Source organism: Condylura cristata, unplaced genomic scaffold (genome assembly GCF_000260355.1).
Source record: "Condylura cristata isolate star-nosed mole 26May11 unplaced genomic scaffold, ConCri1.0 scaffold00019, whole genome shotgun sequence".
In the NCBI taxonomy this organism is placed as follows: Eukaryota; Metazoa; Chordata; class Mammalia; order Eulipotyphla; family Talpidae; genus Condylura; species Condylura cristata.
The window spans coordinates 16923707-16938745 of record NW_004567120.1 but is presented as its reverse complement, the minus strand read 5'-3'; the positions used below and the strand labels follow the sequence as shown (position 1 = coordinate 16938745).

Sequence of the window (15039 nt, the reverse complement as noted above, 5' to 3'; positions counted from 1 at the left end):
GGGTTCATGCTAGGGTATAAAATTCTCAAAATCATTTTGGTTGCTCCATATTCTAGTGTAACACAAATTTTATTAGAGACACATTTATCGCTTCTTTCTTTCAGCAAGTCCTAGGTTATTTTAGAATGCTATACATGTTCATTGTTAATCAATAGGAATATTAACTTCCTAATCTACTTTAAACATTATTAACAAATTCATCCCAAAATAAAAAGTAGTTCATCATCCTTTCTTTGTCACAATGTTGTTAGTAATTTATTAACTCACAAATACTTTTCAGTTGGTTGTTTTGTTCATTGGAAAATGTTTATATATTTACTGTTTTCTATCATTTATCAGAATGAACGTGTGAAGTTATACACAACAAACCATCCTTATGAAATATAGCAACTTTAATTAAATTGATAATGGTGAATTAAGAAACATTATGTGAGAAGATAACAGCCAGGGAGAGTAAGATATTTTATAATAAACTGTTAACAAAAATAAAAAATAAAAAGCTTTTCGTCATTGAAGAGAGAAAATGAATGAAATATTGTCTTCCCAGATCCCAGCTGAGACAATAGGAGAATAATTCTTACAAAAGAAGCAAAGGGAAAAGAATCATCAGATTGTGTGGATAAAAATTTGTGTCTTGAAATTACTTGGGAAAACTTTGCCCAGTCTGGGATGAGTACAAACAAGATGTAAGGAATATTAAAATGGGGCATCTGGTATTAAGAGAATGGTGTCTTGGAAAATATAGCAAAAGGGAAATTACTCCATTAGATATTATCATTTGGTTGTGACCTGAAAATTGAAAAATCTGATTAAAGTGGCTAAATGACATTAAAGTGACTAAAATGACCTATTTTTAATAAAAATTCAAATAAGATCTTAGGGATTAAAACTAAAATAAATTTATTCTCAGTAGTAGTAACTTGATACAAGAATATAAATTCTCTCACTTTGATAAACACACATATAAAATCTTGCTGTCTGTATTTTAGGTTTTCCTACATTTTCTGTAGAGTGATTCATATCAGGTCACATCTAAATGACTCAACATTTTGAGCTAAAAGGCTGTTTACATAATATACACATTCTTTACTTACAGAGCAAAATAAGCTTAACACTTTTATATTAAAAACCTGGGATACAGTAGGATTAGTAGCACCATGAAAAATAATTCTTCCCCCAAACTGCAGTCTTTTATTTTACTCAGTGTGATTTTTCTCTTAATTGAATTTTTAACATGCCGTTTTAGTTACCCAGCAAAATATATAATCTTCATCTCATAATCCTTGGAGAAAGTCATTCTGGACCCAAAAAGTAAATTCATTTCCTTATTTCTTTTGTAGAAAAATAATAGAGACTTGCTCTGGCACATTACTGAGGTACATCTGAATTGTTGTGGTTACTAGACAGCATGTTCTCTTGGTCATATAGAGTAGCACCATTGGTGGCAGCAGTGGTAGTTGGGTATAGTGAGACATTGCATCCTGGGAACTTTATATATATATATATATATATATATATATATATATATATATATATATATAAAATATATGACATACATATGCCTTACATGTGTAATAAGGCATATTATATATATATATATATATATATATATATATATATATATATCACAGTTAAAAATCACACAAAGACTTTTTAAAATGTTATGTTCTCTTCATGCACACTTGGCATCGGCTAACACGTGTCCTCAAGTCTCCTGCTTTCAATGTTTCTGAGTGAGGTTTGCTGGAAAATAAGAAATAAGACAACAACATTAGCTTCTTTTTGGTATTTCAAATCTATTGTTAGTTTATATTCATACTCAATCATTCTTTATGTGTTTAAGTACTTCTGACGACATAATGGATAAATTTTGAGCAATATAATCTAGTGTAGTAACTGGTATGGACTAAGAACCATTAGTGCTTATAGGTATTTTTGTGACTTTCCTCCCCACCTGACTATCTATGTTTCCTTCCTTTCTTTCTATTACACATTTTCTAAAGGTCCTAGAATGAGGAGAATTTGAGAAACCAATGAATAAATAATAATACATATGTGCTGGCTAGATAATACCTAAGAATAATATCATAATATCAAGTAATGATAACACAAAAGAAACAACATACAAAAATTTAAACAGAAAAAAAAATGAGTAGATTGATATATCCTAAGGTACATGTATTATTGGCCTTACTCATTCAAACACTTAGATAAGAGTCTTGAAAACTTCCTGGGAAAGACAACTACTGGCCTTGGGGAGGGAACACAGATTATAGCTTCAGTGCCTGGGGTAGCACCAATATAGATGAACAGCTGCTCACTTGGTAATGAACAGGTCACATAATCTTTCCTTGCTGTGTTTGCTATTGAATGATTACTAGAAGCCATCTGAAATCACATGTGCCTTATATTAGCCAAGTTTTTCTGTTCTGAGTCAGTTACATGAGGAGACCAAGCAAGAATCAAGGAAACAGTCCACTAAATTCCTAACACGTGTTAATTATAAATCACTGATGAACTGCCTCTCTTTTCCCTACCATCTCTGAAAGAAGCTAAGAACCTAAACTAAACTAAAGCCATAAATACCTCACCTGAACATGTCTGACATATCTACAGTTGCCAGCCAAAAGCTGTAGGAGTTGGCATAGTAGTTGCAGGTACCCCGTCCATGGCATTCAATGAAGGGAGATGAACGAAACTCTTCCAAGCAGGAACCAGGAGAGGCCAGGGCTTGACCTGAGCCCTCTGCCCCTGCACTTGTGTGCTAGAAAAGACAAGGTAAAATGTACCACAATACTCATGTATCATAACACTTATACCCAAAGACCTGTGCATGGCTAGAAATTCAAACTTAGAAAAGGAACAAAGGGGCCAGAGATAAGAGAACAGATGGGTATTCACACTAAGGATACCTAACAAAAGTAACTGGCAGACTATGAAAATACATTCCAGAAAAATATGTAAGGAAGAACACAGTGTTTGGTCAGATGCTATCTGAGGTTCAAGCTCCACAAATGTCAGGGATTTCTCATATTGGAAGAAATATTGATACAATATACAGCTATGACAACAAAGGAGCTTCTTACCATCATGAAGGAATAACCAATCCAGAGAGAATCCCATCCTTGAGGACAATGGGGAATCTGTATAGTCTGACTGTGAACTGCAATCACTACAGCTGGAGCTTCACATACTGCACATCTGGTAGGGAAAAATAAGGGAAAACAATCTACAGAGTGAGTCTGTGAGAAATAGCAGTCCCTCTTCTTTAGAAGTCTTCCTAGTACAAAGGCCAATTAAGATGTCTTCAATGTTCAGAAAAGGAGAATAATACATTTTCAGAATTTCTTCTGCATAAGTCCTATCTCCCAGTATACATAATAAAGTTATAAACTAAAACCATAAGCTTTTTCAAAGAACTATAGAACCACTGCAATAGCATTTCCATTTTCCATTCTGCCCTAAATTTGTATCCATACTTGCTAGTCAATGCCATAATTACTGTATGAGTTTGGCTTAGTGTATTGTACATACGACTTGCTGTCAAAGTGCCCACCTGGAAGGCAGAGATTTAGAAATGCTGCAATTGTGTTAAGGAAACTGTCTGCTAAACTGGAAAATACAAAAAACAGACCACTTCTAATCTTCACCATTGTGTCCAAAGGACATTTGGACATATCTAGAGAAGTGTAACATACTGAGAATGCTGATTTGTTATCCAGGCACTTGGGGTTATGGCTTAAATCTATAAAATCAAGTAAAACAGCAACAGAGTAAGCATAGTTGTCTACCAAAAATTTAAATAAAGAACATGAGGGGGCCTTTTGAATTATGATTGCACTAATTTGACAAAGTTTATCTACAAAACAGGGAATACCTGTAAGGGACCTTTTACTCCCAATAGTTGGGACAAAATTCATGAGAAATAAATTCCAAAATTTTTGGTTAAATTTATTAGAAAGAGTACTATAAATGTGCGACTGAGAGAGGCTGAACTAGGATTAAGCTTCATGTTTAATATCAAGGAAACTAGACTTTCTGACCGTCATTTATGGTTACTGGAATCTTACATCAGCTAGGTCATAACTAGAATGAAAATGAAAGTATCTTATATACTTAGGAATTTGAGTTAAACTAGGATTCTAAAGTGGTGAAACACTAGAAAATCTGTATTAATGGTATCATCCCACCCTTATTTACTCAGGCCCCACACTCTCAGCTATCATTCACTCCTTCCCATAGTTGATTAACTACACATTCTATCTATTCTTACTAATTAATATCGAATTGATACAAGTTGCCCACTAGAAGATCTAATCCACTCCTTCCAAAATTTAGCAATACCTTCATCTAGTTGATCAACTAGATGTCAACTTAAAAATGTGAGCACACATCATTTTTCATTGTTATTTTGTTAGTGGAGGAGAAAAGAAAGGCCTCATCACTGGTAGAAATAACCTCTATTGACCCTACCAGATCTGAAATTCAAAGATTTTAGTTCCTTTCCCTCACAACCTGCTATAACCATCTCTCTAACTGAGGGCTACCCTTCTATAATCCATGCTAGATATCAAATGATTCTGTAATATTCCCTGGAATGAAGCTCAAGAACATTTCAGAGCTCCCTATCATACACTAAATAAATTCCAAACTAAAATCTAGCACTGAAAGCTTTCTACCATTTGGGTACAAACTAACTTTCTAATCATTTCTTCCTATACAACCTTTACAAGCAGCATTATTGACACATTATTCTACTATCAATTTTCATGTTTTCTGCCTACTATACTTTTCCTTCTTATAAACTACCTGGGTCACAAGTTCTTACCATCCTTCCAGTAAAAACACATTTCTTCCAAATAGTCAGTCATTCCTGACTTTGCCAGTTGGAATTAAATGTCCCTTTCCCTATGCTTTCCCAGTATTTTTATCACATTTATTGTAGCGTGTAGCGAAAACTGACATACATGAGATTAATTTATGTAATTTGACTAATTACAACATAAAGAGTTCTTTATATATCACACTATGTTTATCATGGGCCCTGGTCAAAAGCAGATCCTCAATAAATATGAACCAAAGTAAATACTGAATCCAGTATTATTAAGTGCAACTCTGTGCTAGCTAATCTGGAAGGGATATGATAATTATTAGCTTTGGACTCATTTTTAAGCAACTAAATTAAATGGGGCTTGGTAAAAGTAAAAGATATACCAGTGTCTCACCGACTAATGAATGGCTGGATACTCTGGCCCTTCAGCGGTTCCATGCTCATTGGCATGGGCTCTGGGGTGGAGAGCCAGTAAGAATAGTCATTTCTTGAGGCAAAGTTGCAAACATTATTGATGTTGCAGAACATGAAAGGCATAGTACTGAAGCGACGAAGGCAGCTTCCGGCTGTTCCTGGGAAAAATTAGGGAGGAAAAGGATGAAGGAACTGCATCATGGTGATGTTTTAGTTTCTTCTAAAACAGTAACAATTTTTCAAAGAGAAACTTACTAACATTTCTTAGATAATAAGTACTCAATTAAAATATATACATAATAAGTCACTCAATTAAAATATATACATTTACTCATATTTTAAATGAATTTCTCAAATCTGATATATCTTCTAAATTACTGACATATTTATTGTGATATTTCAGTATATCACAATAAATTCTGTTTCTGAGTTAGTGATGTATCTTATAAGCAATGATGGCTTATATAGTATACCGAGTAATTTACAGTGAACAAGTTTGTCCTATAGTATTGTATCAGTATATCCCCTCCACTTTGCTCTCTTACTCTAAGACCCACAGTATATGTCTTATATGGGTTTGCTATCTCTTTTAGCCTAGGGACAAGTGTAATGCTACTCAATATGCATAGCAACCATGAACAGATTTGGAGGTGAATAATAAAAAGAAAAAAAAATGAGACAAAAGAAAAAAGTGATAAAAAGAAATGAAACCAAAGTCTTGAACTTCAGCACTCGTAATGGCAATAGAGGTTACCTCTACCAGTACTCAGACATTTCTTTTCTCATTTACTCAGAAAATAACAATGAAAAATTTTATACAACATCACATTTTAAAGTTGACATCTTAGATTTTTCATCAAAAGTTAAAACTGAGACTGTCCCAGTTATTCAGATATTGGCTATTATCTCTTTGCTATAAACCCAATTGTCTATATTCTAATTAGTACTGGGGTCTGGGACACTACAACCACATTTCAGTATCGTCAACTGTCATTTCTAGTGGTTTGTGAATACTGATATTTAGAAACTAAGTTTTATGACATACTTTTAAACGTATCCAATGTAATGATTTGCAAACTAGTAAATATATTCAAAATCACAAACTTGATCCACCCACATCATGGTAGAATGGGGAGGTTGAGAACACCTTCTTCCCAACAAACAGCTAAAAAAATGTATTTGCTGAAAGGAAGACTTAGAAGTTCCATAACAGATTCCAGGACTTTCCCAAAGAGGACCTGAACTAAGGTTAGTAGTGTACAGTGGGGAAAGAGTGGAAAGAAGTGAAGGGGAGTGTGGAAAGGAGTGCTGATACTCTAGTTGGCAAAACCAGCTGGGGGTTGGCTATCCATGTCATGACTGGGCACTCCAGGGCACCATGAGTTTGCCTGGAGGAACTTTTCAGATAAGGAATGCAGTCACATGTGGGCTCAGGGATTGACCTGAAACACTGAGAATTATACAGTGTAGGCAAGGAAAGTGTTACGCACCCTTCACAGAAGAAATAAGAGAGTTGCCAAGCAGACAGGCCAGCTCCACTGAATGCCCAGTGGCAGAGAAAATGCTTGGTGAGAAAGAACTCACCAATCCCTTGGAAAATAGCAAGTGGGAATGCAGAGCTTGTAGCTCCAGTCCTTTGGAGGTAGAATGACAGAGGTGGGGTTGCTATGGCAGTCACTGCCTATGGCCAGAGTGGGCATCAGGTCACACACCCTACTCAGGTAGGGTGCCTGCCTGCCAGGACCAACTAAGCCCTGGACATAACCCTTGTGGATGAGAATTAGTCTCCCTTACCAAAAGATTCAAACATCATAGATCACAGTTTCAGGCTGAAAGGAATAACTGGGAGATGGGGTGTAAAATTAGGATAACTCAAGCACCAAACAGAACTGGTTGTGGAGAGACAGGAGAGGGACCAAACTTACTTCTCAATAAAACTGAATTTGAGTATTTAAGCCCCAGACTCCCCTTCTGTCTTTACCTCAAAACAATGTAAACTAAGAAGAGAAACAAAAAAATACCTACAGCATTCCAGCCACATACACACACAGAATAATAAGGCAATAAAATGCCTAGGAAACAAGAAACATCTGAACACAAGATGAAAAAACAAAATGAGAAGAACAGAAGTTCTGGGACATATACAAAGGAAACAGAGGCCCTATAAGAAAAGGACATTAAAACAATACTTTTTGCTGAATAATATTAGATTGAATCAATACATCATAGTTTATTATTTTTCATTTATGTTGACGATTTTTTTGAGATTGCCTGCTTCAGGGTTATCTTTAGTATGCTGTTGTGAATGGTCTTGTGTGCATATTTTGGTTAACATTTTCATTGGAAATGTGTCTTGAGGTAAAATTTCTGGGTCACAGAATATGCACTTCTAGGTTTAGAAGACCATTAAATAATGTTACAAAGTGTTGCAAATAGAGTTAAAAATTGGTACAATGGGATAGCACCAGTTCATACTCCTATTAAGCTGAACTTTAATGAAAGACTTAAAGGGTCATAATTGTTATAACCACTGTCATGTTATACTTGTTTTTTGTTTATTTGTTTGTTTCCTTGCTGTTGTAATTTTTCAGTTCCCCTTTCAGTAAAAACAGAACTTTGTTTTTCTCTTGCTTATTGCAATAATTTGGAAAAATTTAAAAATTAACTTAAAAATACTTAAATGAGCTAGCAAGGTGACTCAAAAACAGATAGGCAGTTGCAAAACTGTAGAAATAGATGCAGGAACAAAGAGTTTTTTATCAAAGAGATTGAAAATGTTAAAAGAACACAAAAAAGACTGAATGAAATGAAGACAAATATAGAAGGTGCTTTAAATAGAATTGAACTGGCAGAAGAAACAATTTCATGAATAGGACATTCAAATATACAAATAAGCCAATTAGAAAGAAAAAAATAAAATATGAGGAAACTCAATGATAAATAATCAATTAGAAGATAAAACATAAATGATAATAGTTATACCAGAAGGTAGAGAGATAAGTGAACAGAGAACCTATTCAAAGAAACAGTAGCTGACAATTTACCAAAACTAAGAAATAAGTATGTGCATGTAGGCAGCAAAGAGAACACAAGAATGTCTATATGCAAGATGAGCTACACCAAAGCACAGCATTGTCAAATTATCAAAAATCAAAAATAAAGAAAACATTGTATAAGAAACTAAGAAGATAACTTAAGGTACCTCTGAGGATGTTCCTCAGGTGCCTCTGAGGAAATCTGAGGTTTTCCTCAGATTTCACCCCAGCTAGTCTCCAGGCAAGAAGAGAGTGGAATGAAGTATTCACCATCATATAATATAAAAATTGCCAGCCAAAAAGACTCTCTCCTGAAAAATTATCCTTCAAATATGAAAGCGAAAAATAAGGGCTTTCCCAAACAAACAAAAGCTAATGGATTTTATCACTACCAGACCTGCCATACAGGAAATATTAAAAGGAGTTCTTCTACAAGAAAAGAAAAGGTCCCTCCCTGGTGGCAAAACAAGTTAGGGCCCAGCACTGCAAGCTAGCCACAGCCACTTCATTGTCGGTTCAATCGCTGGCTCTGGAGGTGGCCCATGTGGTGCAGCAGACTTCTCCTGTCTTGCCTGCTGCTCCCCTCAGTAGTGTACTTTGTTGATCTGCCTGTCCTGACCCCACTCTGTCTTTGGTGAATCTCCTCACCACACCTGCATCTCTGGCCTTTACCCCAGTTCTGTATGCATAAATAAATAAATCTTAAAAATATTATTTACTTTAAAAAAACAAAATATAAAACCCTAAGCAAAATGGCAGCAGGAATAAAGTCAGAAACATGAAAATAATATTATTTATAGTAAACAACAAAAAAACTAAAGGAGAGAAAGAAATGGACAGAACATATATGTCTAGTTAAATGTTAAAAAGTAGACACTAGGCTCACAAGTGACTTATCTATACACAGTAATAATTAAGCAAAACCACCATGATAACCACTAACCAAAAATACAGAATAGAGGCTCACAGGTGAAGAAACAAAGAGGTAGAATCACTATGGAAAGCAGAGAGAAACAACAGAAAAATATAACAGTCAAAACTCATAACCAAATGACATAATAATCAGTGTATATTAATAATCACTCTGAACATGAATGTTCTAAACTCACCAATGAAAAGGCATAGACTGACAAAGTGTGTTCAAAAGTTTCATCCATCTATACTTTCTGTATAAGAAATCCATTTAAAATTGAAAAAACAAGTTAAAGTTAAAAGGTTGGACCAAGATTGTACATGTCAATAATCTATAGGAAAAGAGGAATTGTTATATCACATAAACTGGAGACTTTCAGGTAAGATAGGTAATCAGGTACAAAATGAATACTATAAAATAATCAAGGGAAGATGCCAACAAGAGATATAGCTATTATTAATTTATGCACCAAACATAGGGACAGGATATTTGTTAGATAACAGTAAATATCAATGGACCTAAAACAACATATCAACAAAAATATAGCTATCTTTGGAGACTTCATGACATTAGTGACATGAATGGATAGATCATCCAAACAGAAAAAAGGAAAGAAAATAAAGAAATAAAGACATACACAAAATGCTGGACCAGACAGATTTAATGGAAATTTATAGAGCTTTCCACTCCAAAAGAAACAGATCACATACTGTGACAGAAAACATGTCTTTGAAAATAGACATTAGATCAATCATCTTATCAGATAATAGTGGTATAAAGTTAGAAATTAACCATGGAAAGAATCTCAGAATAAACAATCTAACTCTACAGCTAAAGAAACTAGAAAAAGAAAAATAATGTATCTAAAAATCAGGAGAGAAATAAGAAATAACAAAAACTAGGGCTGAAATAAAGAAAAAACAAAAGGCAATAAAGAAGATCAGTGAAGCCAAGAGCTAGCTTTTTTAAAAAAGATTTATTTATTTATTCATACAGAACTGGGGTACAGGCCAGAGATGCGGAGGGTGAGAGGATTCATCAGAGACAGAGTGGGGCACAGAACAGGCAGATCAACGAAGCACACTGCTGAGGGGAGCAGCAGGCGGGTCAGGAGAGGTCTGCCTCGCCATGTGGATCTCCTCCAGGGCAGGCGGGGATAGAACTCATGCAGAAGTGGCTTAAGCTTCTTTGTGCTGTGCTTTAACCTGCTGCGCCACCAGGAAGGGCCGCAAGAGCTAGCTTTTGAAACAAATAAAATAAAATCAACAAACCCTGAGCTAGTATTATGAAGAAAAAAAAGAAAGAAAACCTAAACAAATAGAATCAGAAATGAAAGAGGGAAACTAATACCAGATACTGCAGAAATAGACAGAATCATAAAAACATAATAAACATCTCTGATAAAAACAAACTGTACAGCCTAGAAAAAAATGGACATTTTTTTTTAGATTGATACAATCTTCTAAAACTGAATCAGGATAAAATAACAGCTTAAACATTCTAATCACAAGTGCGAAAATTGAAAGAATAAAGCTTCCCCAAGAACAAAAGCCAGGAATAGATGGTTTCTCCAGTGAATTCAAACAAACGTTTAAATAGGACCTAATGCCTATCCTACTTAGACTCTTCAAGGAAAAAATTCAAAGAGGATAGAAAAGCTCCCGAACAATTTCTGAGGTCAGCATTACCCTAATCCCAAAGCTGAACAAGGACAGTACAAAAAAGAGAACTATAGGCCTCTCTGACAAACGGAGATGCAACAATTGTCAACAATATCCTAGTAAACAGAATACAACAATATATTAAGAGAATCATCCACCATTATGATGTAGGTTTTATCCTAGGAATAACAGCAGTTCTGCATATGTAAATAAATCAATGTCCAGATCAATAAAAAGAAGATAAAATTATATGATCATTTCAGTAGCTGCCAAAAAAAGCATTCAACAACATTCAACATCCATTTATAATGAAAATACTTAAAAAGTGGAAATAAATTTATCTTATCTAAACATTACAAAAACCCAAAATGAGAAATTCACAGTAAATGTCATACTCGATGGTGAAAAGCTGAAAGTTGTTCCACTAATCAGGAACAAGACAAGGAAGTCCATGCTTCTCACTGTTGTTCAAAATAGCATTGGTACCTAGCTGGAGCATTAGGCAAGAAAAAGACATAAAAAGAACCCAAATTGAAAAGATATAAATAAATCACTATATGTAGTTGAAATAATAATACATAGAGAACCAAAAAGACTCTATTAAAAGTACTACAAATAATAAACATATACAGTAAAGTGGCAGGTACAAAACAAACACAGAAAAACAATTTATATTTCTGTGCAAATAATGAAAAAAAAACTAAGAGTAATAAGAAAAACAATTGCACTTATAAACACACTGAAAAGAATGAAATATCTGGGTGTAAACTTAACGAAGGAGAAGGGCCTTTATATTGAAAATAATAACACTATTAAAATAAATAAAAGGCAAAGAAATTTAAAGATATCCCATGCTAATAGATTGGAAGAATAAATATTAAAATGGCCATATTACCTAAAGTAAATGACAGATTGAATGCAATACCTATCAAAATCCCAATAACTTAAAGGAAATGTAACAATTACACAATTTATATGGAATCAAAAAAGCCCCTAAATAACTAAAGCAATCCTAGGAGAAAATGAAAATGGAAGGATGACACTTCTTAATTTCAAACAATATTATACAACAGTAATGAAAACATTACGGTTTGAGGACAAAAACAGAAACTCAGACCAATGAAATAGACTAGAAATCCCAGAGATAAACCTTCACAAATTCAGACAGCTTCTTTCTCTCTTTTTAAACATTTCAAAGGGATAGGTTTATTAGGAAAAGGAGAAAGAAAAAGAGAGGAACTTGAATAGTTATGGGTGGGCAGGAGAGCTCTAAACAACTAATCTTTGACAAAGAATCAACAGCCATACAATAGAGAAAAGAAATCCTCTTTAACAAATGATGTTAGGAAACATGGATAGTCACTTTTAAAAAAACAGAAATGGACTAATATTTAACTTCAAAACAAAAAATAACTCAAAATGAATTCAACATCATGTTATAAGAACTAAAATGATAAAATATTTCAAAGAAATAGGGCACCTACCACAAAGATATATTCAGGGACTTAACTCCAATGACAAGGGAAACCAGAGAAAAATAGACAATGGGCTATGTCAAACTAAGCAGCTTGTGTATGTACCTCAAGAGTAACTATCACAAAACAAAATGCCAACATACAGAATGGGAAAAAAAATTGCACATCACACATCTGACATGGGACTAATTTTCAAAATATGCGAAGTTCTTACACAATCCAATAACAAAAAACACAATCAATAAGTGTGTAAAAAATCTGATTGGACATTTTTTGGAAAAGAAGACAGATTGCCTATATGAAAATTGTTTAGCATCACTTACTGTAAAGAAAATACAAATCAAAACCACAATAAGCTATTGCCTCACCTCTATGATTGTATATTATGGCTTCCGTGTTTGATCAAATACATTGATTTTGAAAAGTTCTAGTAACATACTAGATAGCAGATTCCATTTACTCTTTACATATCGGAATTCCATAGTGATCAAAAACTTCTAATAAAAGTAGAATTTTTTAGGAGAAAGAAAAACTTATCTAAATGTTTTTAGATTTTCATAAATGAAGATCTATTAGTGGTAAAATTAAGGAAAAAAAACATGTAACACAAAGAAAGCAAAAGGGGGAAGGAAAGGTAGCAGAGGAAAGAAAATAAGAGTAAACAAGAGAGAAAAACTACTGGGAAAATTCTTATTTTTATTTTGCTTCTTAAAAAATAACCTGATTATTGATTCCTATGTAAATGGATGCACTTACTCTGCTGGGCCATGACTGTATGGCAGGTACACTCATATGTCTTGAGAACAAAACAAACAGAGCAGAAGACTCTCTGCTGCAGAATTGTTTTTATAGGATGACTCAGTTAAAAAGACCTCAGGGCCCTCCCTGGTGGTGCAGCATTAAAGTACTGCACTGAGAAGCTAAAGCCACTTTCGCATGAGTTAGATTCCCATCTGCCCCGGAGGTGACCACATGGCACAGCAGACCTCTCCTGACCCGCCCGCTGCTCCCCTCAGCAGTGTACTTCGTCGATCTGCCTGTTCTGCTCCCCACTCTGTCTCTGGTGAAACCTCTCGCCACCCCTGAGCCTCTGGCCTGTACCCCAGTTCTGTATGAACAAATAAATAAATCTTAAAAAAAATAAAAATAAAAAGACCTCAGAAGACCTCTTGCCATAGAGAGCTCAGAGTTGTAGAGCTCAAGCTATCTTCTTATGGAGGCAGAGAGAACAGTCCCTAAAGTAGGCAGCCCCAGGTCAAACAATGAGGTCCTTAAAATCCAAAGTCAATATTTCAAACAAACAAACAAACAAACAAACAAACAAACAAACAAACAAACATATCTTGGGAGTTGGAAGGGGTGTTGAGTGCCATTAAGTCCAGACTCCTCCTATCAACGAAAAAGCCTACTTCAGTATAGCGAAGACACATGGTGACACAAATGACGTGGATTTTGTATGGGAGTATGGTGCTTTATATAGCTTTAAATTTCTCTGATAACACTTTATAAAACTCAGGCACTTATTTTAGGAACTATAAATTAGAATAGTTAAGTAATAATTTTACTTTCTTTGATCTAGAAACCAAGTTTATCTTTAGAATTTACTTTCAACATGATGAAGACCAGTGTCAGAGAAGAGGAAACCATCTGCATGACTTATAAACACCGCCCACTAAAGAAGATTGCTATACTATAGAGAGTACAGGGAATGTTTCTTAATCACTAAGCTAACAAAAGTAAATATGGTAATTTTCTAAAGCCCTGCTTTAGGCCAAGAATGTTACTTCATACTAGCTAATTAGTGATTTTAGTTTGAAATTAAATATTTTTCATTTAAAGCTCATTGTGAATACATTCGCCTGCTCTTGACATGTTCTTCAAATTAGAAGACCTAAAAGAATAGAGGGATGCAATTTGGCTAAGGACCCAACAGGATTTTCCAAACAAAATCAAAATAAAATGCATAATAAAAAATAAGTTGTTCATTATCTTACCCAAATCTTGACCATGAGCTCTTTTATTTCCTTGTACATAGAGAAGAGAAAAGCCTTCATAAATCCAGACAGTTCCCTGTGGGCACTGTGGTGCATCTGTTGTCTGGCTATGACGCGTGATGAGGAACCCATGGGCAATAGAGGAGGTTCCAGGGGGGCCTGGAGGACCTTGCAATCCATCTGGTCCAGGGGGACCATCTAAACCACGGGTACCTGTTTCCATGAAATAATCAGTAGAAAAAAAAATAAGTAATTTCTGATTCATTATTATAGCTAATGATAAAATATTATGATGTCCTTTGATTTCTTAATTTAGTTATTTTTATAGTGTTTATACAGGCATTGTGAGATATAAGCTGTAGTCCCTACCCTTAAAGAGATTTAAATTCTTTTTCTTCTTCCCTTCCGGAATTGGTCAATGACATTAGGCACTAAATACATACTGGGTAAATGGGACATTATTACATGGGCAGGAGTGATGTTTATGTGGGGAATCTATATACTCTCTTGTCTCTTGCTACACTAAAGGAGTCCAAATACCATGACAAAATATCAAATTGCTGTTTTGTTCATTAATGAGAAAGGAAGGTTATGGTTGATATTAGTCAGCTAGCTTCAGTGCTGAAAAACAGTTTCCTTTGAATCTGTTCGGTGAATTATTCTTAGGCATACCTTTTGTTTTCCTGGAACATGCAGGGCACTCTAAAGAAACCTTT

General features: G+C 34.6%; 1 protein-coding gene across 2 annotated transcripts in view; it reads right to left on the bottom strand.

The window, feature by feature from the left end:
* Positions 1-1649: 1649 nt before the first annotated feature.
* COL4A5 (collagen, type IV, alpha 5) overlaps positions 1650-15039 on the bottom strand; it is a 164169-nt gene continuing 150779 nt past the window's right edge. For both annotated transcript variants that reach the window (XM_004685697.2, XM_004685696.2), the window contains 5 exons: positions 14324-14536; positions 5226-5403; positions 3087-3201; positions 2592-2764; positions 1650-1743 (listed from right to left, as the gene is read on the bottom strand). In XM_004685697.2, coding sequence (XP_004685754.1) covers positions 1662-1743; positions 2592-2764; positions 3087-3201; positions 5226-5403; positions 14324-14536 — 761 coding nt within the window. In that variant the 3' untranslated portion in view covers positions 1650-1661. The remainder of the gene's footprint in view (positions 1744-2591; positions 2765-3086; positions 3202-5225; positions 5404-14323; positions 14537-15039) is intronic.